Genomic DNA, 24,834 nt, shown 5'->3' with positions numbered 1-24,834 from the left:
AGCACACTCTGTGAGTACATAACGACAAAATCACCTAACGACGCATTTCTTAGAATGTGGCCCTGTTGTTAAGTGACCCATGACTGTATACCTGTCTTAATTACTTGAAGTTGATCTTGTAAGAACATTTCTGACTTTTGAATCAACATCTTTTACTTTTGGACATTCTTTTTTGATTATACTCATTATTTGTTACACACTTTTTCTCACCTACAGCCCAAGAGTGTTCGCTGGATGATGACACCATTCTAATACCAATTATAGTTGGTGCTGGCCTTTCAGGCTTGATTATCGTTATAGTGATTGCTTACCTAATTGGCAGAAGAAAAAGTTATGCTGGATATCAGACTCTGTAACACTAATCCATCTCTGGATTAGTGATCTCTGTTACAAAACAATAAAGCAAGTACAAGTTCCAGTATGCAATACTGTTCAATTTAAGGTATATTTAGTTGCAGTTCTGATCTTAGAATGGATGGTATGGGGGATTTTGAACTTAAATAAAAACACCCCCAAAACTATAAACTACAAATTAGTCACGTGATTTTGGGTTTCCCCTACCAAGGAATTTAAAGCTGTTATTTCTACAGCAAAAGGCATGTGCAAAATCACCTGGATTATAGGTTCTATTTTATTGTCTTGAATTACTACTTCGGTGTTTTCACTTTGGGTATTCTGACTAGAAATATACAGTTGAAGAAAACCAGTTTTTAAAAAGAAATTATTTCTTGCATGTAGTCATATTGAGACGACAAATTCTGCAGTGGATTTGTACTTGCTCCTTTTGCTTTTTTTTTGGTGATTTTGTTTGCAGGTGAACTTAGCTGCTTTGGCATGGCTGCGTATTTGACCTATGAGAGATAGGCCAGTAGGTTTCAACAGGGTCTGGTCTAGTAGTGTTATGTTCTTAGCAATGAGTGCTTTTCTAATGCCTTTTGAATACATTTGTATTCAATGTGGCTATAATGACAAAAGATAAAAAAGCTTTTTAAGTTTTAGAATAGGTGTTAATCTTATTGTTTAATCCTTTTTAAAAAAACTGGATATTTCAATCTTTTAAATTGCAAGACACAAGACTATTCCAACTGGGCATTTCAATCCATTTTCTAGGTGCTTTAGAGATAATTGCTAGGCAGTGCCAGTTTCGGGCATTAGTCCTTTGTACCCGTAAATTGGCCTCTACCTGCAGTGCTAAGATTAATGTAGGTTTCTCTTTAGCCTTCCAGTATCCTTGTTGGTGGTAGTATGTTTTCTTCTTTTCTTTTCCTTAAGAAGAAATGCCAGTATGTCCTAGAACCTAGATAAAGAAGTGAACTTACACTTCTTATAAAGTAACTTGCACCTAACCCAAAAGTCTTGGTCTTCTCTTAGTCCATTAAAAGGTAGTTCTTTGTTTCCAGCTTGCATTGATTGCCACAACATTTACTAATTTGGCTTTCACATTTAAGTGGTTCTGTGCTAATCAAAACTTACATTATTATTGTTCATTATGGTAGAGTCATTATTAATTCATGTATTTTGTGTTCAGTTTTGTGCTCTGGGGAGATGCACCAATTGTCCATTTACTGTGCACCACCTAATGTTTATATGAGAAAGCAAAACATTTCAGCCTGATAGTTAACACATCAAGTAGTTCTTGCTGCTTCTGAGAGATCATTTTTATTATTGGAATGGCTGAGCAAATATTAAAAAATTGTTAATATGCAGCATATATGGAAGGTTCCTGTGTTTTTGTGTGTGGGAGATTATGTGTGTCCCCCCTCCCCCCCATTCACTAGAAAATGAGATCTCTGGGTTCCACGATATTATTGATGTTGAATTAATTTGATAGATTACCTACATGCACACACGCGTGCACACACACAGACAATTGCGTATTAGCACATGTATGTCTGTAACTATCTTTCGAGTTATATTGGTGTGATAAATATTTTCTCCCACTTAAATTTGCTCTCCATTTAGAGTAGCCTGAAAATCTTACTGACTCAGGATCAGACTCTGACTAGTCTTTCTCTTAAAGCTACATTGAGCTGCGTTGCCAGCTTAAGGTACTTTTTAAAGACTAAATATAAATCTAATTTTTAAAAATTATTTTTTATTTAAATAGTGTTTTAATGTAAGATTGTTAACCTTATAAAAATGGATAATGCTTATGAGAACGTGGGCCTTAGATATTTCTCATGAGTCAAAACAAAGCAGCTTTTTTTAAAAATAAAAATTGGAAGCACAAGTGGGTGGCACTGGCTTTACGCTGTTAATGTTTCTAAAAGTTTCTAAATTTAGATTACATACCTGATTCATATTAAAATACCTCTAATTAGCACTGTTTTATAGAAAATCTGACTTCATTGAATATTTTTGTACTTTACGTGGGCCAGTTTGTATACTGTTATTTACACTATTATTTCTTATAGCCACATTCTTTGTACCTTTTGTAGTTTTCTTTGTTTTAGTGGGTTTACACCTTGATAATCTAACATGCTATTTAGTTCTAGGTGTGTTTCATGTTTTAGCATTTGTATAAAGAAACTGGTCCATGTAAATACTTCTCATGTTTCTTTTTCAAATGTTTAAACCACTAGTTGATGTATGGTATTTCTCTTTAGATATTTGCTTGTTCATTTGCTCATCATATTGCTTCTAAAAAAACAATAAAGGTTCGTTTATTTCGTAAGGAAATTTGCTCACATTTTTTCCTGTTGGTTAAAGTCAAGATTTTGTATACTACCTAATGGCAATTTCTTCCAAAAGGAAAAACTTTAAAAATGCTTAGAAGTAGAACTAAATTATTTGCAAAATGTTCTGTGTATTGCTGTCTGGAAGAGTCATCCCATACATAGGTCTCTACTGATGCTGGGCTGGCTCCAGAATAAGAATCTCACCTGGGAAACTTGTTATAAAAATTCAGATTCCAGGCTCCATTCCTAGAGGATTTAACTTAGCAGGTCTGGGACAAGGCGTGTGCGTGCGTGTGTGTGTGTGTGTGTGTCTGTGTCTGTGTGTGTCTGTGTGTCTGTGTGTGTAAGCGCCCTAGCTGAATCTGATGTGTAGCCAATTAGGGAACCAGTGATCTAGACTATTTATTTCATAGTAAAAGCTTCAGAGTATCTCTTTGTACACTTTTCTCAACTCCTAAATTTAGACTACTTATAGTGTCTATACATAGCAGCTGTATATTGCAGCCATGCAAACCAAACTGTTGATCCGAACCTAAATAGGATTGTGGGCAATCTCTCTCTCAGATCACCCTAAAATACTTGAACCTTCCAATTTCCAAATACTCCCAGTCACCTTAGCATATTACACACAAAAAACTTAGCAACCTGGCTAGTAACTTTCCTCTGGATTACCCAGTTAAGCCATGTGACTACCAGTTAATCATCACAGCTCCCGACTCTGCTACCCTGTGACTTTGGTCCAGCTTCTTAACTTCTGGGGCCTCAGTTTCTTCATCTGGGGGCTGAGGGCTTTAAAATCCTGTTACTCTTGTTTCTTTGAGTGATAGTTTCCATTGCAATGAAGATCTGAGTATTTTTAGAAGGGATGGTAAGAAGCTACTTGTTATGTATCAAGAACATACTTTACATACAGTGTAAAAATGCACCATCTGAAGTTTCTTGCATTTTTCAGGAGGAATTCTTATCAGACTCAGATATTTTTAAGATTATAGCATTTCATCTCAGTTTACTCAGGTAGATGATGTTAAATTGTCTTGGGTTCATCTTTCTCCCACCCATCTCCTTATCTTTTACCCTGCTAGCCAACTTTCTGCATCAATAATTACCATATCTTGTTTTTGAAACTAGCATAGACATGTTTGGTTGATACTGGGTAGCTTCAAGTATCTTTTCAGGTTCATGTGATATACTTCAAACAGTTTGACTATAGATCAAAAGGTATGTAATATAGAATAAGATGTCACTTAAGAATGTGGTTGTTAACGCTGATTCTTCCAAAGAGAAATTTTGACAGTTGGTTAAGAGGAGTTTTATATTTTGTTAGAAATGTATATCTCAGTTTTCCAACTCACACTGAAAATTGTATTTGAAAAATTTCTGAACTAACAGAAAATTGAAGATTAACAGTATTTTTTAATCTACGTGAAACTTTTCATTGAAATTTCAATGGCCGTGAAACTTATCTTTAAAAATCTTCACTGCTTCTGTGACTGTTAAACTCTTCCACAAATACACTTTTCCTTTCTCCAGAAATATTTTCAATATGGTCTCAAGTGTACATTAGGCAAATGATCAGAATATAGAATGAAATTTTCTTTTCTTCGGGATGTGAATCTATTAAAATTCTTGTTTCACCAAAATTTATTTCTGTTACCTAAAGAATTTTTTAAAGTTGAATTCATAAAATCCATAGTTATTATAAATTAATACTTCATACTAATTGAGAGCATTTTAAGTAAGTGACAGCATCTGGAAAGATCTTTATATTAGCGGATTGCCTTTTTGATTTACTCTGGGAATATTTGTCTTACATGAAAGCCTTATTGGCAGTATTTATGAAAGTCGTTTTAGTACTAGGGCAAATACCCAATTGGAGAAAGAGAGGACTGTGAATCTGTTGCCAGAATAAGAAATTAATCTACTAATGAATTTTTTAAAAACCAAGTTATATTAAATCCAAGGCATAATACTTTATGGTACGTGTCACCTAATAGTTTATATGCTGGGTGGTAATTTGGGAAATTGAAAGGGAGGAGCTAACTAGGTGCTTTTAACATCATATATTCACAAGTCGCATCTGGCAACCTCAGCTATCTGGATTCTTGACAGAACCAAGAAGCAAGTAAAAAAGATCGTTGAGCTGGCGGCTAAAGTCAATGTCACAAAGTCCATGAACTCCAGGATTGCATCTTGTTCTGTTATTGCCCCAGTGGCTAGCAAAAGCCTGGCACATTTCTTAAATGCAGGCACAAGCAGAAGTGCCTTGCAGCCTATTCGTTCTTATTTTCGACACAATTCTAATAAGCGTAATTATCTGATTTATCAATCCCTGGTAGATTGCAAGCTAGGAGGAGAACTGGGACAATAAAAAATAAGGAAATGGAAAATAGTGAGAAGTGGTGGTTCAACACCTTAGCCTCCTCCCTTCTCTGCAAACATCTCCATCTGCACCATTCCTTCCTCCTCTCCAGTCTCAGGAGGTTTTCTTTTCCTGGTCAGTGCTTCTGGAATCCCATTTTTCCTCCCTCCTAGGAGGCCTTGTACCGTTCAACATCTTCAACCTATAAAGTGCTCATGGCTCTTTCCCTCATGCTATAAACATATTTAAGTCTCTTGCAACTTGAAGATACCCTTTCTTGACAGTGTCCCCCTTCTAACTACCTCCCTATTGTCCTCTCTTCTAAACTTCTCATAGTAAGTGTACGTTCTCTATCCCATGTTCTTGATCTCCTAACCAACCACTTCCCATTCACTCCTAAAGCTGCAGCAATTTGACTTATAGCCCCCCACCCTCCATATTGCTAGATCCAGTGGACATTTCTCAGACTCCTCTAATATTTTACACTATTCTGCCATGCTAATTGAAACTGTTTCTTTCTTTGGCTTCTGTGGCACCATTTTCTACCTGCCTTATCTACTTCTTTTCCTGCTCCTTTATGCCTCAAGTATTGGTGTTCCCAAGGGTTTTGTCTCTGGTCCTCTTTTTGTTCTATTTGCCCTTGCTGAGAAATATCTTTGTCCCTTGTTTTAACTACCACTTAGGTTCATCAACCACTTGGTTGGGACACAGGCCTCCTAAACTCAGCAGATCCAAAATTGAACTTCTCTCTCTTCCACATAGGCCTCTCCACCCTCCCCATACATACAAAAACAGAACAGTTAAATGAAAAATCAACCCCCCATGAAAACAACTACAAACAACTGAAATGCATATATTTCTCCTGTATTCCGCGTCATGATGAATGGCACCAGCATCTACATAATCACTCAAGCATGGAATTGGAAACCATTCTATTATCTCCTCTTACCACATTGCCTATATCCATGTGATCAATTCTGCCTTCTAATTGGATCTCTAGTCCGTCCCTTCTGCATCTGCACCTTGCTAACCCAGTTCAGGACCATATTATTGGTCATCTGGCTTCTAGCAATAGAGCTGCCACCAGTCTTCCATCTGCAATAACTTCTGAAATAAATATCCTGCTGCATTTTTTTTTCTCAATAAGTATAAGGCCAAACTACCTAGCATACAATGCCTTTGCGAGCTGGTCCTAGTACTCTTTTTCTGCTACTTTTCCAGCCAAGAGTACCTCTTGATCCATTGTTCTAGCTATGCCAACCTGCTTGCATTTCCCCTGAAGTGCCGTGTTTTCTCACCCTCCATATTTTTGTCTGTGCTATTTTCTATACCTGGAATGCCTTTCCCCCATTACCTGCGTAGTTAATTCCTACTCATTCTTAAAAACTCAGCTGCAGTGTCACCTCTCTCAGAGTATGTCTTGTGTAACAAAGCTGAGTTGAGTGTGCCTCTGAAACACTTCCATGACACTTTGTGTGTTGCCTGCCCCTATTATGGCACATTTTGAAATTATAACCATTGATTTTCTTGCCTGACTCTCACACTAGACCGAACATTTGAGGCAAACAGTTACATAATCAGGGCCGGTTTGTGTCTTTTCCCATACTAAATGACCGTAGATTGCTATGCATTGAGTTCTTATGTCTGCTTTGTGTAGTTTTCCTTTGGTTCCAGGTACTGTGCTTCTTTAACATCATAAGCTTGCCTCTGAAAGCTGACAGCCCTGATCATCAAGGAAAGGCTAATTATATTTATCCATTATCTTCTGTTTAAGATATATGGGAAGTATGTGATCATTTTGTATATCTTTCATCTAAAATGACTGCATTTTGGGGGTACTTAAAAGTGTATGATTTGGTTATTTGGAAAATCACTTTTGTGGAACATCTCATTTGCTCGTCACGAATGCCAGTGACTTGTTACCTTGGTGTAAAAAACAAATGTGTGTGTTGGACAGTGCTGTCATTTTAATTTAAAATTTACAGATTTGAAATTTTGTCACTGTTTCTGTTCTCAATTGTCCTTTCTCCACATCTAGCTCAAGACTGCAGAGCAGATGACGACAACTTCCTTGTGCCCATAGCGGTGGGAGCAGCCTTGGCAGGAGTACTTATTCTAGTGTTGCTGGCTTACTTTATTGGTCTCAAGCGCCATCACGCTGGATATGAGCAATTTTAGAACCTGCAATCTGATTGATTATATCAAAACACATGCACATAACAAGGTTTTCTTGCCTCTCACTTTTGAAACACTTTGCTCTTTAAAGATTGTGTTGAAACTTTAATTCTTAAATCAGTCCCAGCATTTTGAGATAAGTCTTTATTAATAAAAACTGTTCTCTTTGATCAACTTAAAGTAAAACATTGTATTTATTGGTCCTGAAGACAAACTTGTTAAAAAGAACATCGGTGCGCAATGTTTTAAGGTCTATTTTAAGAAGCCTTGGCCAAATTTTGATCCTAACCTAAGATGCCTTAAACTTATTAACATGGCCATTATAAGAATAAAATATATAACTGTCTCTTAATTGAATTAATAAATATTGTCTCACTCCCGGTGTTCTGTTTCAGTGTATAAGAACTATCCTGATTTGAACTCAGCGCTGTGCCTTTGCATAGTTCATTAAATAAATCTTGACGCGGCGTAAACGCCCATCAGATATGCTCAGACTTGGTTTTCGGTTGACTGTCCTCAGGACCATCAGCATTTTTTAGGTTACGTGCTGATACCTTTGAGTTCAAGCTAAGGATGAAGTCAGTATCTCAGGCTTGTGATTTTTTCCTAGGTTAAAAAACAGACCCAAGAGGCCACAACAGAACTTAAACTAGCTTCAGAATTAGAGTCTTAAAAGTACTGTTTCTTTTTCAGCAATATAGACTGAAGAGATTCAAGCATATTTAACCACTTGCCTTTTTTCCCCTTGTGTTTTTCTCTTTGGATGCTTGATTAGCATTGAAAGATAGAAATATTCTATGAACTAATTAGGAGATTGTGTTGTGTTTCTCTACCTCATCTTGTTGATCTCTAGAGCATTAAAATCTGTTTAGTGTTGTCATCAGACTGGTACTTAGGAAATGTAAGCTAACAGCAATCTCAGAAGGGAGGCAGTGAAGCATAGCACTAGCCTCTCGCTTCTTCCAAACAGCCCCTGTGGGGCAGAGCATAGATGGGAGTGTAAAGAGGAGCTGTTGGCATCAAAACGAGCTTGGTAATCAGCCCCCGTTGAAGCATATTCCGTGTTATAAGTGCGGCACAGATATTGAATGTATAGACATGTAAGAAGGAAGCTTAATAGACTTGAGGAGAGTTTCACATTGAAGTGATTGTTCTGTTAATTCATTCTGTGTATATATTGGTTCGTTCAGGATTTCTGTAGCTCACTGATTACAGGATCTTGGTACCCAGCTATCAGTCTCTGAAGGCTTTCAGTAAAATATATAAATCCTTTCACCAAAGGCTAAGGTCACTGAAATTCATATTATATACTCAGAGCCTTAGCAGCTTTTTTAATGAATGACAGAAGTGCAAGGGGAGGAAAAAATAAAATTAGAGGAAAATGCAAGTTATTATTCAATCATAAATCACACCAAATAGCACATTTTATTAATTGCATTAGACTTATACTGGAAAGGACCTTAAAGATTATTTACTCTAACCCCATAATTTTACAGAATGGGGAATGACTTCACTGAGGTTACATATCTAGTAGGCAACAAAACCATTATTAGCATTTTGATAAAAATTAACCCAATGAAATCTAGTTACTCACTAGAAAAACTAGTTTAAACTTGAAATTATGAGATCAGAATTGGACACTTTGACTAAATAACACGATATCAGCTTTGTTTGCGTAAGTATTTTTTAAAGTACTGCATATTGACTTTTGCAGTAATAGTGCACTGAGACACTCCTGTTTTGATCTCTGTTTGCTACTTCAAAACCTAAACCCCCTTGGATGAGATCACAAACATGGGAGGAAAAAAGAAGGGAATGGACACTTGTTGACCACCTGATGGGCATCAGATGCTTTAGAAATATAATTATATTTAATCCTCAAATACCTTATGATTAGGTATTATTATCCCCCTTTTACAGATTAGGAAAGTGAGGCCTAGTTTAAATAGCCTGACCAAGGTCCTTTAGCCAATAACGGAAGGAGTCAAGATTCAAACTCAGTTCTGTCTGGATCCAGAGAATCTGCTGCGCTGCACATTGCCTTCGTGGTGGTCCGATGGAATGGACTGCTATGTATTGGATTCTGCTGTCATTCTTCCAGGGCACTGCTTAGCTGCAGAGGATTCTACATAACCTGGTAGCTACCTAATGCCCCAGTGAAAAAAATTATGCTGCACTTTCTTGATCCTAAGTCCTTTTTAACTTAAATTTTATTACTCATACAGAATTCTTATTTATATTTTAATGATCGTTGCAGCGAGGGAGAGAGGAGTGGGGGAGATACACAGGCATGGTTGTAAGTGTCGATGACAGCTCTTTTCCCTGGTGCGCTCAGACAATTAAACATGAAATCTTCCAATATTAGGGAAGCTCAATTCTGTGTTTTGGACCCCTTCCTGTTCTTCCCTTCACTTCTGTTTTTTGTACTGAGGAATTAGGTGTGATTTGAGATGAAGTGACAATGAGAGATATAGGAGAATCAGTTGCTTAGAAATATTTGGGTGGATATAGAGAAAATAAGAAAATTGGCGTAATGCTATAAAAGACTAATCTGTGTACACTTTCAAAATGCTTGTTTCTTGTTTGCTTGTTTCTGCCTAATTGCATTCCTTACTAATTTCCTTTCTTTGCTTTCTGTCTGTTCTTTTCTAACAGCTGAAGAATGTTCTGCTGACTCTGACCTCAACTTTCTTATTCCTGTTGCAGTGGGTGTGGCCTTGGGCTTCCTTATAATTGTTGTCTTTATCTCTTATATGATTGGAAGAAGGAAAAGTCGTACTGGTTATCAGTCTGTGTAGTCAATTCAATCTAGTGCTTTTTGTTTTTGTTTTTGTTTTTTTTTCAAACATCACCAAGCTAGATGACAGCCACATTTATTTATTTTGAGGAAGATTAGCCCTGAGCTAACATCTGCCTCCAATCCTCCTCTTTTTTGCTGAGGAAGACTGGCCCTGAGCTAACATCTGTGCCCATGTTCCTCTACTTTATATGTGGGACACCTGCCACAGCATGGCTTGCCAAGCAGTGCGTAGGTCCGCACCTGGGATCCAAACCAGCGAACCCCGGCCTGCCAAAGTGGAACATGTGAACTTAACCGCTGCGCCACTGGGCCAGCCCTAGTGCTTTTTGTTTTTGCCATCAGGAGTTATGTTTCCATTGGCTAAAAGCCAGGAAATGCTGTGCAATTGATTAAGATATGCAGACTAACCTCAGTGAGTTGCTAGCTAACTTGGGCGTGAGTGGCACTTATTTAAGAAAAAAATGTATTAGGACCGTTTTTTTTTCTTCCTTTGTTAAAGTGTAATTGAAAGAAAAATTGTGGTGTAGAATATGTTTTTTTTTAAGTAAATAATGATTTTAAGCCCCTGGATCCAATTATGAAAGCATTTCTGCTGAAGTATAATTTTATATGTTGTAGTTACTTGTATTTTGCTACTTTGACATTACTTGCAAAATCAAAGCTGTTAGAGAATTTAACTTCAGAAAATAAATTCAAGAATAGAATGAATTATTTTTCATTGATGGCAAACATAAAATTTAGTTTGTAATAAGATTTCCTCTCCTCACCTTCTAATCAGGATTATTTAAATCTATTTAGTGTTTTTTCTGTCAGTTTAAAAAAAAAGGAAGTGGCTTCACAGTATTGTGTTTAATAGCAAAAGCCTGGCTGTTTGCTTCATTACAACTGTATTTTAACAAGAATGTCTCTTTTTTCCTTCTGGAGTTTGGAATATATTGATTATCTCAGACTTGACATTTTTTTTGCTGAAAGATGAAGCAAGATCTTCACCTTTTCATTAAGGTGTTGATATAGAGTGGGTTATGGTTTTTTAGGGTTATGATTTAGATTTTTGTTCCCTTGGAGCCTTAACTTGTTCACAAAGTTGATTCATCCTCCACTAAAAACAGAACAAAAAACAAAAAAACTTGTACACTTTGTGTGCCTCCTACACTCTCCCATTCCCTCTGTGAATAAGTTCTGATATTTTTACTGTGTTGCTTTCTTTTTGCTCACAGCAGCAAGTGCTAGTTCTAGAGGCTAGTGCGCCCTGAAGTGTCATCAGTCAGATGGCTGCCAGCCAAAGCTGGACTGGGATTATTCTGTAAATGTGTTGGTCTTGATATAGATTTATATCCATGAAGGCACCTCTGATGGCTCTGGCCTCTGGAGTAAGGTACTAGAGACCACTCATCCCGGTGTCTGCTTGATTGGCTAGGCTGTTGAATTGCCCTTTCGTTTGGAAGCACAGTGTCGTATTTCTTGGGGTCCCACATGATTGCTTTGCACACCTGTTATTAGCATAAGGCAGACGTTTATCAGGCTATTTTATCTCTATATGACTAAAACCAAAAGTTTCCAAAGATCTCTGCTTTTAGCTCAAAATGTTCCATGGATTAAAAAATTAAGCGTAAACCTTAAATAAAGTTTGTTATTAAATCCAAGGATTAAGTCCCAAACTACCTCTCAGCACAAGGCAGATGCTCGCCACTGTGTTGGTGCCATTAACTGATGCCAGAGCTCTTTGCCAATCATTGGAATTAGAAACTTTTGTTAAAAAGAAAGAAAAGACATCAACATCTTTCTTCACTGTTCGTCTATGTGTTCATCTCGAAAGCATGTGTTCCAAACTGGAGTAGCAAGTCAGATTGCTCAATTACACCTCCCTTAGAACGCTCTAGCTCTGACTTGCAGACTCAAGCTCTCCACGATTTGCTAAGTATATAAAGAGTGTTTTCTTTTAAAATCTCCTGTGAAAACAATTGCTTATTTGTTATTTGGTCAAAATGATGGCACCATAAAGAACAGTGGCTTCATTTCAATAAATATTTTTGAGATGAATGTCTAGAAGCCAGATTATTTAAATCAGCTTGTGACCTTGTTAAGTATGTGAATTGGAAATACAGATACATTCAAAATTATGGGTTCATTTAAACGTTTTCTGCCATTTGGGTAGGAGACTAATATCACTAATTCTTCATTAGGTATCCTGGCTGTTATCCTAGAGAATTAGCAAACATATGTTTAATTCTTCTTTGAGAATTAAGATTAAAATACAAAATATCAACAGAGTTAAAACAAAAGCTGCTTCAACTCCAATAAAATACGGGAAGCCCCAAATCTATGACCTGAGTATTCAATTAGCTAGGCTCAGTGAATTCATTTTTATGTCAGTACAGCAGTGGATCAGACAGTAGGACTTTGAACTCATGAATATAAAGAATTGGTTTTTACTGAAGCTTCTTTGGAAGAACTGATCCTTGCTGCTGCCTAAAGTTTTGGATATATCAATTTAGTGAACTAATTAATACCTGCAAAATAAAGCATACTGTGGTACTCCTGTTTGATCTGATATGTATGATTTTTAGATTAATGGATTAAAAAATAATAAAGATCATACAATCCATATCACTATGGATAAGTTCATTTTTCTTCCATGTGCTCAGCCTTAAGAGCTTGGATTGATTTGTTTAATCTAAGTTTCTCAAATTCTAGTCTCTTGAATTGTCAGTAGGAATCATATGATCTCATAGGTCTGCAGATTAACCAAGCGCCGTCATTAAGAAGGCATTAGAAGCTTTAGTACAAACACTTCAAATATGGGGGCCTATGTGGCCCTGAAAATTCCAAGAAAACATTGAAAATAAAATATGGAAACCTAACGAATGTAAGAGCTTTCTAATAAATGTACTTTCAGCAATGTCTGTGTGCACTGATGAACTGTACTCATTGTTGAAGTTCATTCCATTCTGAGCAAGATATGCCTCAGGGATAAAGCAGGGCTAGAGGGAGAACTGTCCATTCTCTGAAAATTCCTGACAACCCGGCCTAATGATCAAAGGTTATATGATTGGATTAAATGACAACACACTTCTTTTTATGTGAGGGAGTTTTCTGATTGTTAGACGTTTAACGGCTTCTAATTAAGTAAAAAAAAAAAACGGCCACACCTTGCATTTGTGGGACTGGTGGGGGAGTTCTCAATAGAACCTGTCTTTCTTGTCTCAGCTTCTTCACTGAGCTTCTTCACAACTCTGCACCTCACAGGGCCTCTGAAAGATTACTGATGGCGAAAAGCGTGCTTCTCTGTATGTTGCTGTGAGACTTACTGGATATCTAAAAAGTCAACTTGGAGGCTTTTCTTTTTAAGTTCAACGTGTATACTCTGAATGCTAGAACTGCCTTTAGAACCTGAGGAAATGTTTTACTTTCTCTTTGCTTTTACTGTCTTACTATTTTGCATATGTATTTTTTATTTTGCATATATATTTTTTTTGAGGAAGATTAGCCCTGAGCTAACTGCTGCCAATCCTCCTCTTTTTGCTGAGGAAGACTCGCCCTGAGCTAAGATCCATGCCCATCTTCCTCTGCTTTATCTGTGGGACGCCTACCACAGCATGGCTTTTGCCAAGTGGTGCCATGTCCGCACCCGGGATCCGAACTGGTGAACCCCGGGCTGCCGAGAAGCGGAACATGCGCACTGAACTGCTGCGCCACCGGGCCGGCCCCAGCCTATGTAATTTGATGGCGGTGTAAATTTAAGTCCCTCTGTTTCAAGGGGTAAGCATAATGGACAGGATGCATCTGCAGTAGGAAGAAGCAGCTGCAGTTCTGTTAAGCAGTCACCATGCTGTGCACTGTACACGCATTCTTTCATTTAATCTTCACAGCAACTCTTTGAGCTTGGGTGGTATCATTCCCAGTTTACAGATGAGGTAACTGAGGCTTGAGTTGGTTACTTAACCAAAGTCGCACAGGGAGTAAGTGACAAAACTGACATTTGAGCCCAGCTCTGTCTACCTTCAAAGACCATGCTCTTAACCACTATGCATCTTGGTTTCTAAGAAACAATAAATTTTTTAAAAATGTACACCATACGTTAAATGGTAACAGAAATCTGACTTCTGTACCCTTCTATCCTGTACGTAATCACCCTGTAAATGTTCTTCAGTATTCTTAAAATAACTGGCGTTTTGTCCAGCTCACTCAAGGGACGGATGGATGTTGTGGCAGCATGCCTTTTGAAAGATCAAACCAAGGCCAGTTTGTGCTGTGCCTCATCAGTAATGTTAAGCCTTGAATGTCACTTTTTTCACAGTAGCCTCATCTAATTATTCTGATCACGTATCATTATCATTCTGCCCTCAAACTGTTCTACACCATGAATCATTTTGACTGTGCATTAGTGTGTTTAAGAGACTAAGTGGAACTGTCTCTCTCCTCGCTTTCGCTCAATTAATGCCACTGCCACCCGCTAGCTGTCCTGTAGCTCCCCCCAGCTTTAAATGCAGTGTAGCCATGACACTCAGCAATCCTTGCTAGGTGGTTCTGAGCCCCAATACGCAGTTCCTATTCAGATCTAGAGCCTTTTGAAAGGATTTCAAGAAATCCTTACCCATATACTTAAAGTTTCCAGCCATAATCTGGAGCGCTCCCCCTCCCCACCTCATCTACTTTCCTGTACTCACTCCACTCCAGCCATACTGGCCGGTGCTCTCACTTCAAGGCCGTTGCGCTTGCTCTGCCTTCTACCTGGAAAGATCTTGCCCGAGCTGTCCTCATGGCTCACCCTCCCATCTCATTCAGGTCTCTTCAAATGTCACGCAGTCAGTGAAGCATTCCCTGACCACCCTATTTAAAATAACACTCCCACCCCTCACCACTTTCCATTCCCCTTACTCTGTTTCACTTATTACTTATTACCTATCACCATCTGATGTACTATGTATTTTCCTTGTTAATCTGTATTTCATGTGTGTCTTCCACTAGAAGGTAAACTTCATGAGAGCAGGAATTTTTGCTGTGTTTACTACTCTCTTCCAGTCCCCAGAGGAGTAGTTCCTGGCACATAGTTCACATGGAATAAATATTTGCTGAATGGATGAGTGGTCGTCTTGTGTAATAGTTAAACATTTATTCAGCCCTTTAATACCTTGTTTTATCAAATCTAAGATGCCATCAATTGTAAGATAAATACTGCTAATTGAACTGGTTGTGAGAAGCCTACTGGTTTCAAAGATGTTAAAATGTGAGAAAAATGTGTATCTTAGAATTGCTATGTACCAGGAAGTGTGGAGCCTGCTATACGTGGATTCTGTCATCTGCCGTTAATCCACTGAGTGCATCTGGGTTTCAGACCCAAGCAGCCAGGGCCAATGTCCTTAAGCACTCTGCCATTACAGCCTCCCTTTAGTACAGCATATTGGTTCTTGTGTCATTTTCAATTCCCAAAACAGAAGTCTGTATCTATGGTTGCTATAATTTTCCATTTTAAAGCGGACAGAATATTTAATATTCAATTTTCTTTCTTTTAAATGCTATATAGTGTAGCATGGCAGGTGTGTCAGAACAGAATGTGAATCCTGGCTTTTACCACACAGTAGCAGTGTGAGCTCGGACAAATTACTTAGCTTTTCTGAGCCTGGGTGTCTTTATCTGTAAAATGGAGATGATACAACTACCTATCTTGTAGGATTTTAAAGAGAATTAAATAACATGATGCCTCCAAATACATAGTAAGCAATAAACACGAGCTTTTTTTATGATACACATCAGGATCTTTCTAAAGATGATAGACGTCAAATGTTTAGACAAGATCACGGAAGGAGGAAGTGAAGAGAGAATAGGGCTGAGATAAAACCTTAAGGAACAGAAATCCACTCAAACTAGGTTTAAAAAAGAGGAATGAATTATGAGGTTATAGGGTTGCATAGAATCCAGTTGAAGGAAGTACATCTGGGACTCAAAGGAATAGAGTTATAAAGCTTCAGCTGAGAGAATAAACATGTGATGAGTACCAGGCAAGTTTAGAAAAAGATGAATAATGAGTGATAACTTACACTGCATTTATTAAAATGTGTTAGAAAGCCGGAATCAAATGTTAGATGGATATAACAATAGACCAGTTTAACAGACAAGATACACACACAAGCACACACATTAATATCAATATGTGTGTGTGTAGTTGGTATTTGATACAGATGTTCTTTTCAGATCAATGAGGAAAGAACGGTGATGCTGAGATTGTAGGTGAATTATTTTGGAGAAAAATACATTTAGACACCTACCTCACAATAAGTACCAAAATAAATTCAAGGATGGTTAAAGAGTTAAATTTTTTAACTATAAAAGATATAGAATCAAATGTAGATGGCTCTATATCTTATCTCAAAATAAAGAAGACCTTCCTAAGAAGAGAAGAGAAAGAAGAAATGACAGTGGAAAAGAAAAGATCTTCATATGTAAGAATTTAATTCTCCTCACCATCAAGATGCCACCAGACACAAATTTGAAGATAAACTACAAACAAGAGAAAATACTTGTCATCTTAGGTATGACAAAGGGTTAAGTTAATGTCCTTACTATCAAATAGTCAGTCACAAAACAAGATAAGATGAATATTCCATGAGTAAACTTGAATAAGGCATGACAGCCAATTCATAACAGAAGAAATACAAATGGATGACTTGAAGAAATGTTCCATCTTCCCAGTAAGCAAAGAAAGAAACATTAAAACAAGACAGCTTTCAAACTGATTAGATTTTTTTTTAATGATAATAGTCATTCTTGGCCATGGTAAAGAAAACTGTGCACACTAACATAATGTTGAGAGTGAAAATAAAAATTTGAAAACAATCTAAATGCCCAATTAGAACTAGTTAAGTAAATTGAAACATTGACATGACAGAATGTTCTGCAGCCATTTAAAATCACAGTCTCAAATAATATAAATATGAGACTCTGCTTGTGTCTGTTAAGTGAAAAACAAATGTTGGAAAGAAATATGTACCATTATTCTGTTTTGGTAAATAAATCTATTTTTAATCCTGGGCTGCCAGAAAGATGAACAAGTGTGTCCTAGGGCAAATTAAGCCTGAACTCTCGCTGGAGGCAAAAGTGACAAAACTGAGGCTGTCCTACTTTGGGCACATCCTGAGAAGGCAGGACTCTTTGGGAAAGACAATAATGCTGGGATAAGTAGAAAGCAGCAGGAAAAGAGGAAGACCAAATATGAGATGGACTGACTCCATAAAGGGAGCCATAGGCATGAGTCTACAGGAGCTGAGTAGGGCTGTTGAGGACAGGACATTGTGGACATCACTCATTCATAGGGTTGCCGGGAGTCTGAGCCGACTTGGCAGCGCGTAACAACAAAATAAATCTATGTCTACATCTATACATCTATAGCTGGTCCTCTGCCGCCCAAGAGGTGCTTCTCCCCATCCCTACACCTTCCCCCATGCTGGGTGCAGAGTCCACCACAGGAGGGGTAAAGATTGGAGCTACTACTACAGTTGAGGAGGCTAAAAAAAGTATGTACCATATCCTGTTTTGTTATATATGTATATGCATATATGTGTATGTGTGTATACAGAGTTATTACATTAAAAGATAAACAGCAGTCACCACCAGGTTTTGGGATTGTGGGTGGTTTTAATTGCTTTTCACATTTCTGTTTTGGTGAATCCAATTTACTTTGATAATCAGAAAGGACCGCAAGAAAATGATTTCCCAAGGGAGTGGGTTTTGCATCTCCTTGCCTCTCTCTTGCATTCTGCTCATAAATGAAAGTTGGATCCGTGAGAGGACAAAGCTTCCACTCCTACCAGATATCAGGACTCCCCCTTCATTTAAAACATGTTTTTGTCAAAGAAAAAATCCTTTGTTTTACATTGTTTATTAGTCCAGTCACCTGGCCTTTACCATGCATCATTAGCTCTCTTGCCTGCCAAGGGATGCAGAGGCACACTTGTCATTAGTCTGTTGTTGCCCCCAGTGACACCTGAGAGGCGCTTCTCCCCATCCCTACACTTTTCCACAGGCTGCCTGCAGAGGCCCCCACAGGAAAGGGGCCGGTTGGAGCCACTACTTCTGTAGTTGAGACGAATGAGAGTGGAAGTGTTGCTGGCAAGGGGCTCTGTGGAGGTGAGGCAGGGAGCATAATCAACCACTGCATGCTGCTCCATCTTCTGCATGTCTGTCTCTGCAGGTTTCACCTGGCTGACACCTCTAGGAGCCATGTCCACAAACCTCTTCTTCCAACACCTTCTTTTCTAGCACCAATACTCCACAGCGACCAAGTCTGACTCTTTTGCCATCTCCACCCACTTTCCTCTCCACCAGACTGCCCCTGTGACTCAGAGTCCTTCCATTATAGTCAATTCTATTGGTCAAGGTATTGACAGACCCTGTTACCTGCTATTAATTGGTAAGGGTAACAATTGGAGGCACTGTGATATAGTAGAAAGGCCATGGAGTTTGGTGCCAAGCAGATTAGGGTTAGAACCCAGGCTTCACCAACACCCAACTGAATAACTTTGGGTAAATTATTGAGTTGCCATATCTGTAAAATGGAGTAAAACATCCTCCTTGAAGAACTATTGGTAGATGTCTCTATTATATCCATAGTTTATAGAGCTGTGATGGTCACCAGTGGAATAATGGCCACACAGTGTCACATGGTAGGTGCTCGGTGGTATGAGTAGGCACTCAATGGGTATCCTTTATACCCATGAACCCATCATCACAGAGCAGAACCCTAAGGGTAGGGAAAGGGAGCCAGCACTTTTTGGGGATCGGAGCAATTCAGTAGCTTGTTTGAGGTCGCACAGCTAGTAGATGGCAGAGCAGGTATATAAACCAAGGTCTCTCTGGCTCCAAAGCCTAGGCTCTCCCCTTAAACAACTTACTGGCTTTACCTGCACGTGCCCAGCCCAGAATGAAGGGATAACTGACAGCCAACTCCAACGATTCTGGCCAAAGATCCATGCAGGTTGCAATGAAAAAAGTCAGTCCTGAAATATTGGGTAATCACATTGAGCTATGGAAGAGCTGTGCCCGGGGATGAGTCTGCTTTCATAGAGATCTACAGACATTCAGTGGACATCAGAGTGTGTTGTGAAGCCCTAAATGAATCAACCTGGAAGAGGTCTGGGGTGATTTTTTCACACTACACTATGAGTTACAAAGGTTCTCAAACTTCAGCGGGCATCAGAAACACCTGTTAAGTCTTCACCCCGAGAACTTCTGAAGTCAGGAATTCTGACTCAAGAATTTGCATTTGTAACAACTTCCCAGGTGACCCTGATACTGCTGGTCCAGAAACCACACATTAAGAAGCCCCAGATTAGGGGCTGGCCCCGTGGCTGAGTGGTTAAGTTTGTGCGCTCCACTGCAGGCAGCCTAGTGTTTTGTTGGTTCGAATCCTGGGCGCGGACATGGCACTGCTCATCAAACCACGCTGAGGCAGCGTCCCACGTGCCACAACTAGAAGGACCCACAACGAAGAATATACAACTATGTACTGGAGGGCTTTGGGGAGAAAAAGGAAAAAAAAAAAAAAGAACCACCAGATTAAAATGTACTATAATATTCCCAAGTCTCATCTGGTCCCATCCTCCCTAAATTCCAGGGAGCTATCAGCACACACAAAACCAGTCTCTGACGCAGAAAACCTACCTCTAGGCTGACGTCCCTTAATGGTCCCCTTCCTCCCCAGTGCCCTCCCAAGTAACCAAGGCCTCCTGGTCGTCAGGGCTCCAAGATAAGAGAGTAAGCTGGTGGGACAGGATCACTTCTGTTCTCTGCCCCATCCCTGACTCTATACCAAGCAGGTAGCCAGACTCCACCCCACTTTGTCCTATGAAATATTTATCTCATCAGCAGACCATCTAAGCTTGGCTGTTTTCTAGAATACTGAGCACCGTGATGGGGTTATGCATAGGAGGGAAGGAACAGTGCCTTGCAGGGCAGAAATGCAGGAAGGAAATTTCTGCTTGTGGGGCCTCTGGGAGACAGGGCTTCAAGAAAACGGCTTCTTGGTGCAGATAAGGCGGCTTGACCCCAGGCATTAGGGCTCCCAGTCTAGGCAGAAGTCCTCTCCCCACCTCACCGGTTGTGTCCCACGAGCCCAGGAACTGCCGAGATGCCCACCTTCAAGGGACCATGAGGACTTGGACAGTGAGGGGAGCAGGGACAATCACAATGAACTGAAGACCCCATAGAAGCCCCTCCCCTCCCATTCTTTGGTAACCCACAGGAAGAGGGGGGGCCCTTCAATAGTGAATGAGATTGAACTTTCCTTGACCTCAGTGGGATAAAAGGGAGATGCAGATTTAAGCTGCCACCTCTGAGCAAACCTGCCCTGAGAGGCACACTACACAAGACACAGCAGGCAAGCGCACACTCTTTATTACTAGCTAGAATCAGAAAACTCCTGACAAAGGTTGAGTTTGGTGAGCCGGGATCTCATGGGGGAACTCAGGACACCTTTTGTTCAGACTGGACGCTGATCTAACTCCTCCCAAGCCCCTGGGCTTCACCTGCCTCGGGGGAGCCCACAGAGAACACACCAAGTGCAAGAGAAGGGGCCCAGGGGCGTTCTCAAGAGTGCCTGTCCCAGTCCAGTTCTGTTTTTAATCCAGTTAGTCCTCCCAAGAGAAGCACCATCCACAGCACGATGTCAGTCCCAGGAATCCATTTCGTTCTTCATCCACTCTTGACTGGAAAGGACCTTGGGATGGTGGTGACCTGAGCCTGAGGGCTCGAGTGTGTAGCCAACACTCCTCCGGCACTGTCCTTTAAGGCAGTCACCCATGGGAGCTGGTCCAGTGGCATAGTGGTTCAGTTCATGCACTCGACTTCAGCGGCCCTGGGTCCGCCGGTTCCGATCCCAGGCATGGACCCACACACCACTCATCAAGTCATGCTGTGGCAGCATCCCACATACACAATAGATGAAGACTGGCAGAGATGTTAGCTCAGTGACAATCTTCCTCAAACAAAAAGAGGAAGATTGGCAACAGATGTTAGCTCAGGGCCAATCTTACCAAAAAAAAAAAGTCATCACCCAGTGGTCTTTCAGACAACCAAGAGAATAGCTGTCCCTCTCAAGGGAGGAAATCAGCCGAGTATCAGAAAAGTCCTGCCTGCACTTTTGTTAGGCTACTTTCTCCATATTTGCCATTGCCCATTCATCTCCACTGGGAGTAATCTGATGAGCAATTCAGTCATTCAAGTCCTGCTATAAAAGTCTCTTTGACATTGCCCCCAGAATTGTAGAAATGAATCTTGACATTTTTTCAATTGGATTCACCCAATAGCCACACTACATGCTAGGCAAAGAAGACACCTGGTTTTCACTGTATCTCAAATTAGGCTCTCTCCTGTCATATAACCAAACTCATCCAATTGGGTTATAATGTGTGCACCAGATAATAACATATAATTGTAGTTCCTAACACATACTAGGCAATCAATAGCTATTTGTTCAGTGAATTAATGAATGAAATTCAAAAACTTGCTATAGCCTCTAAAATTTAACACTATCCTTCCAGCCCCCTTTGAACTCTGCTACATCAATCCCTTTTCCACAACAGAAGGACTAAGTTCTAACAAAATCTGTCTGCTCTCATTCCAAGATGTGTGCCAAAATGTCTCATTTTCCCTGATTCCTTCACATTCTTTTTAGCTCTAGCCAGTTGAGGTCTCACTGAAGTGAAAGCTGCTGAGAGCCAGAAGGTATTTCATGAGGATTCACACACTGGGAGCTGGAGCTTCTTCAGCTGCAGACGTAGTTCCTGGAGCTTCCTCAGCTGCAGACAAAGTTCCTGGAGCTTCCTCAGCTGCAGACGCAGTTCCTGGAGCTTCCTCAGCTGCAGACAAAGTTCCTGGAGCTTCCTCAGCTGCAGACGCAGTTCCTGGAGCTTCCTCAGCAGCAGACAAAGTTCCTGGAGCTTCTTCAGCTGCAGACGCAGTTCCTGGAGCTTCCTCAGTTGCAGACAAAGTTCCTGGAGCTTCCTCAGCAGCAGACGCAGTTCCTGGAGCTTCCTCAGCTGCAGACGCAGTTCCTGGAGCTTCCTCAGCTGCAGACGCAGTTCCTGGAGCTTCCTCAGCTGCAGACGCAGTTTCTGGAGCTTCCTCAGCTGCAGACGCAGTTCCTGGAGCTTCCTCAGCTGCAGACAAAGTTCCTGGAGCTTAGAGACACAAAGAAGAGGCCCTCACCTATGAATGTTATAAAAACAAATCAAGAAAGAAATATGAACACTGCTGCAGTTTATAGCGTAACAATAGCATTCTCAAGGAAAAGCAGTGTTCCTAGATACAATGTATACAATGTATCTCATGTTCTAAAAGCATGGTTATTTTCAGCCAAAGACCTGGTACTGTGGGAGAGAAATGGTTAAGGAGAATATAGAAAGGAGAAAAAGAGAATGTTTCATCACATCAGCCTCTCCAGGGTGTCAACCAGTCGGTAGCAGCCATCCTAAGTTCACCACTTGTGAACGCAAATGCAATTGGAGAAATTTTGCTTTAAAAGATTAACATATTCAACAGAATGTCATCTTTCTATAAAACAACACACGTTATATACACACATACATGTATAATATGAAGCTGGGGAAAAGAAATCCCTAGTGGAAACATATTAATGTGTTAAAAAATGGTTATTGCTTGATGGTAGGATAATGAAAATTTTTGTTTCATCAGTTTTCAAATTTTCTATGATGTAAATAAAAGAGTTAGTTTTCGATCAGAAGGGGGCCTCCAAAAATGGATTTCTCTTTGGAATATATCTCCATTCTCTTTCTACACCCCTCAGTTCAGTGAGGAGTTTGTTTTGGATCAAGGCTTCCCACCTCACTTAGTATCTAGATTTTCTTGCATTTGTCACAAGCCAAGTGTCAGGAAAAATTAATCATGCTCTACACCATAGGCAGTCCCAATCCCTCCTCCTGAGGTCTGGGACAAGTTTCTCCTCCTGCTGGGATTCAAAGGCTTTCTTACCTTTTGGTGGCCTGGGCATCTGTCCCTGAGGTTGTTGGTTCCTTGGGTCTCCTTGGCTCCAGCTGTACACTGAGGGGTTTATGAAGTGGGGCATCACAGGACCTTCCTTTTGGCCTTGGCTGCTCTGGTGCCACTGCAGGGCTGTCTCCTCCTGGAACCCAGCTGCAGGCCACATGCCAGGTGGGTAGATCCCCCCGTTAGGCATCCGGGGTGGGAATGCTGTTCCTGCTGCTGCTGCTGCTTCAGAGACTACTCTGGGTAGGGGAGGTGGTGGGTATGGCAGTGGGGTGGGGAATGGCATTGGCAGAGAGGGTTGAACGACCTGGGCCCAGGGACTCGGGGGTTCTGGCACGTAAAGCACACCTGTTGTGGAGGCCATCTGGGCCTCCTCCCTCTGGGACTCGTGCCAACGCTGAGACCTTTCGGCCAGCACCTTGTTCCGTTCCTCTGCAGTCATGGGCCATACCTCGATCCCGAGCTGCGGGGCTCGAGACCTGCGTGCTACCTCCTGGGGCAACCTCTTGGGCTGGAGCAGCTGCCCGCGCAGCACTTCGCGCTCTTCCAGCACCCGCCGCAGGTCATCTCGCGCGCAACGCAACTGCGAGACCATCTTCTCGCGCTCCGCCCGCAGCTGCTGCAGCTGGGAGGCCAGAGCCCAGACTACCGTCTCGCGCTCCTCTACCTGCTCCTGGAGCTGCCGGACCCGGCGCGCCTGCTGCTCCCGCTGCCTCGCGGCCACTCGCACACTCAAGGCCAGCGCGCTCCAGGCGCAGGCCCTCTTGATGGGAAAGGGCACTTGCGGGTCGGCCAGGATGGATCGCAGCTCGTTCTCTATCTCGTTCCAAGGTCTCGAGCAGAAGGTCAAGTAGAAGTCTGGGCCACCGCCATTACTGAGTACCTCTTCGTTGATAAACACGACTACCTCGCTGTGCTGGAAACCGCTCCTGTGGTCCCCTAAGTCCACGGCCATGGCCGCCGTGGCCTAGTCAGCGGACTTGCAGCCGCGGCTGTTGTAAGCGGTGGCCGCCAACTTAATCCGCTCTCACGTCCTGCCTCAGTCCTACTTCAGTCCTTGCCCAGTCCTGGCCTCCTCTTGGGCCTCCCTCCTCTCTCACCTACTCGCTCTCCTAACAAAGAGTGAAGCCGATTCATTTATCACATCAACCCCTAACTTACCACACCAATCCCCTACCCGGGCGACGGGGTAACACGTCAGAAGTATGGGCTCTGGGTCACGCCGCAAAGCGTATTGGGACAAATCTCCCTGGGCAAAGCGCCCCCTGCTCCGCGGGCAAGTTGAGAGGTTGCACTGGGCTCTGCCTGGAACCTACTTTCCTTGGCACAACGCCTCCTACAGGACAGGTCGGCTAAGTGACTGTGCTGGGGACTGCGGTGAGCCCAGAGACAACTCTAGTTTCCAAAAGCCTCTGAAGGAAAACACCCAGACGCGTAGAATGAATTTCTAACCTGGGAGTCAGGTGAGTGGACGCATGGGTGGGCTCTTTTTGGTTCAGCTCCCTCTCCCGTAACTCGCAGTTGTTATATCAAATTTTCTATTGTTGACCTTAAACAAATAGTTATTTCTCCAGCAAAAATGGGTTAATTCCAATCGGCAAACAATTGCAATTTGGGGTCTGCAACCAGGGTGAGCCAGTGCAAACCCTGAGCAACAAGGGGAGGAGAAACTTTTATAGAGGGGAATAGGAACTTGAGAGAGTTATTGTAAACAAAAAGTTCATTGGAGGAGACTGAGAGTTCAAGAAGTGTAATGGCTTTTCATTGGCTGAGTTGTGACGGTCTCTCATTAGCTGAGCTGTTGCTGGGCAAGAAGAAGAATC

General features: G+C 41.1%; 2 protein-coding genes across 4 annotated transcripts in view; one reads left to right on the top strand and one right to left on the bottom strand.

Annotated features, from left to right (window-relative positions):
• Positions 1-12,911, top strand: part of LAMP2 (lysosomal associated membrane protein 2) — a 37,773-nt gene extending 24,862 nt beyond the window's left edge. Inside the window, exon 9 of one of the 3 annotated variants that reach the window (XM_044763096.2) lies at positions 9,868-12,911. In XM_044763096.2, the coding sequence (XP_044619031.1) occupies positions 9,868-10,010 (143 nt within the window). In that variant the 3' untranslated portion in view covers positions 10,011-12,911. Of the gene's footprint in view, positions 1-216; positions 2,680-7,075 lie in introns of those variants that run through there. The other 2 variants (XM_014831346.3, XM_014831347.3) reach the window with 2 other exon arrangements.
• Positions 12,912-21,735: 8,824 nt separating this feature from the next.
• LOC123282655 (testis-expressed protein 13D-like) lies at positions 21,736-23,966 on the bottom strand. The gene is made up of 2 exons (XM_070501784.1): positions 23,094-23,966; positions 21,736-22,185 (listed from the first exon to the last, which is right to left on the bottom strand). Exons 1-2 carry the CDS (start codon positions 23,964-23,966, stop codon positions 21,736-21,738), a joined length of 1,323 nt encoding a protein of 440 aa, XP_070357885.1.
• Positions 23,967-24,834: the final 868 nt, after the last annotated feature.

Source organism: Equus asinus, chromosome X (assembly GCF_041296235.1).
Source record: "Equus asinus isolate D_3611 breed Donkey chromosome X, EquAss-T2T_v2, whole genome shotgun sequence".
Classification (NCBI taxonomy): domain Eukaryota; kingdom Metazoa; phylum Chordata; class Mammalia; order Perissodactyla; family Equidae; genus Equus; species Equus asinus.
This window is presented reverse-complemented; position numbering and strand designations above follow the sequence as displayed.

Excerpts from the sequence above, each read along its gene's own strand:
- LOC123282655 (XM_070501784.1), bottom strand. The coding sequence starts at position 23,966 with ATGGCCGTGGACTTAGGGGACCACAGGAGCGGTTTCCAGCACAGCGAG. Across the intron at positions 22,186-23,093 it reads AAGGCCAAAAGGAAGGTCCT|CTCCAGGAACTTTGTCTGCA; the intron begins GTGATGCCCCAC and ends TGTGTCTCTAAG.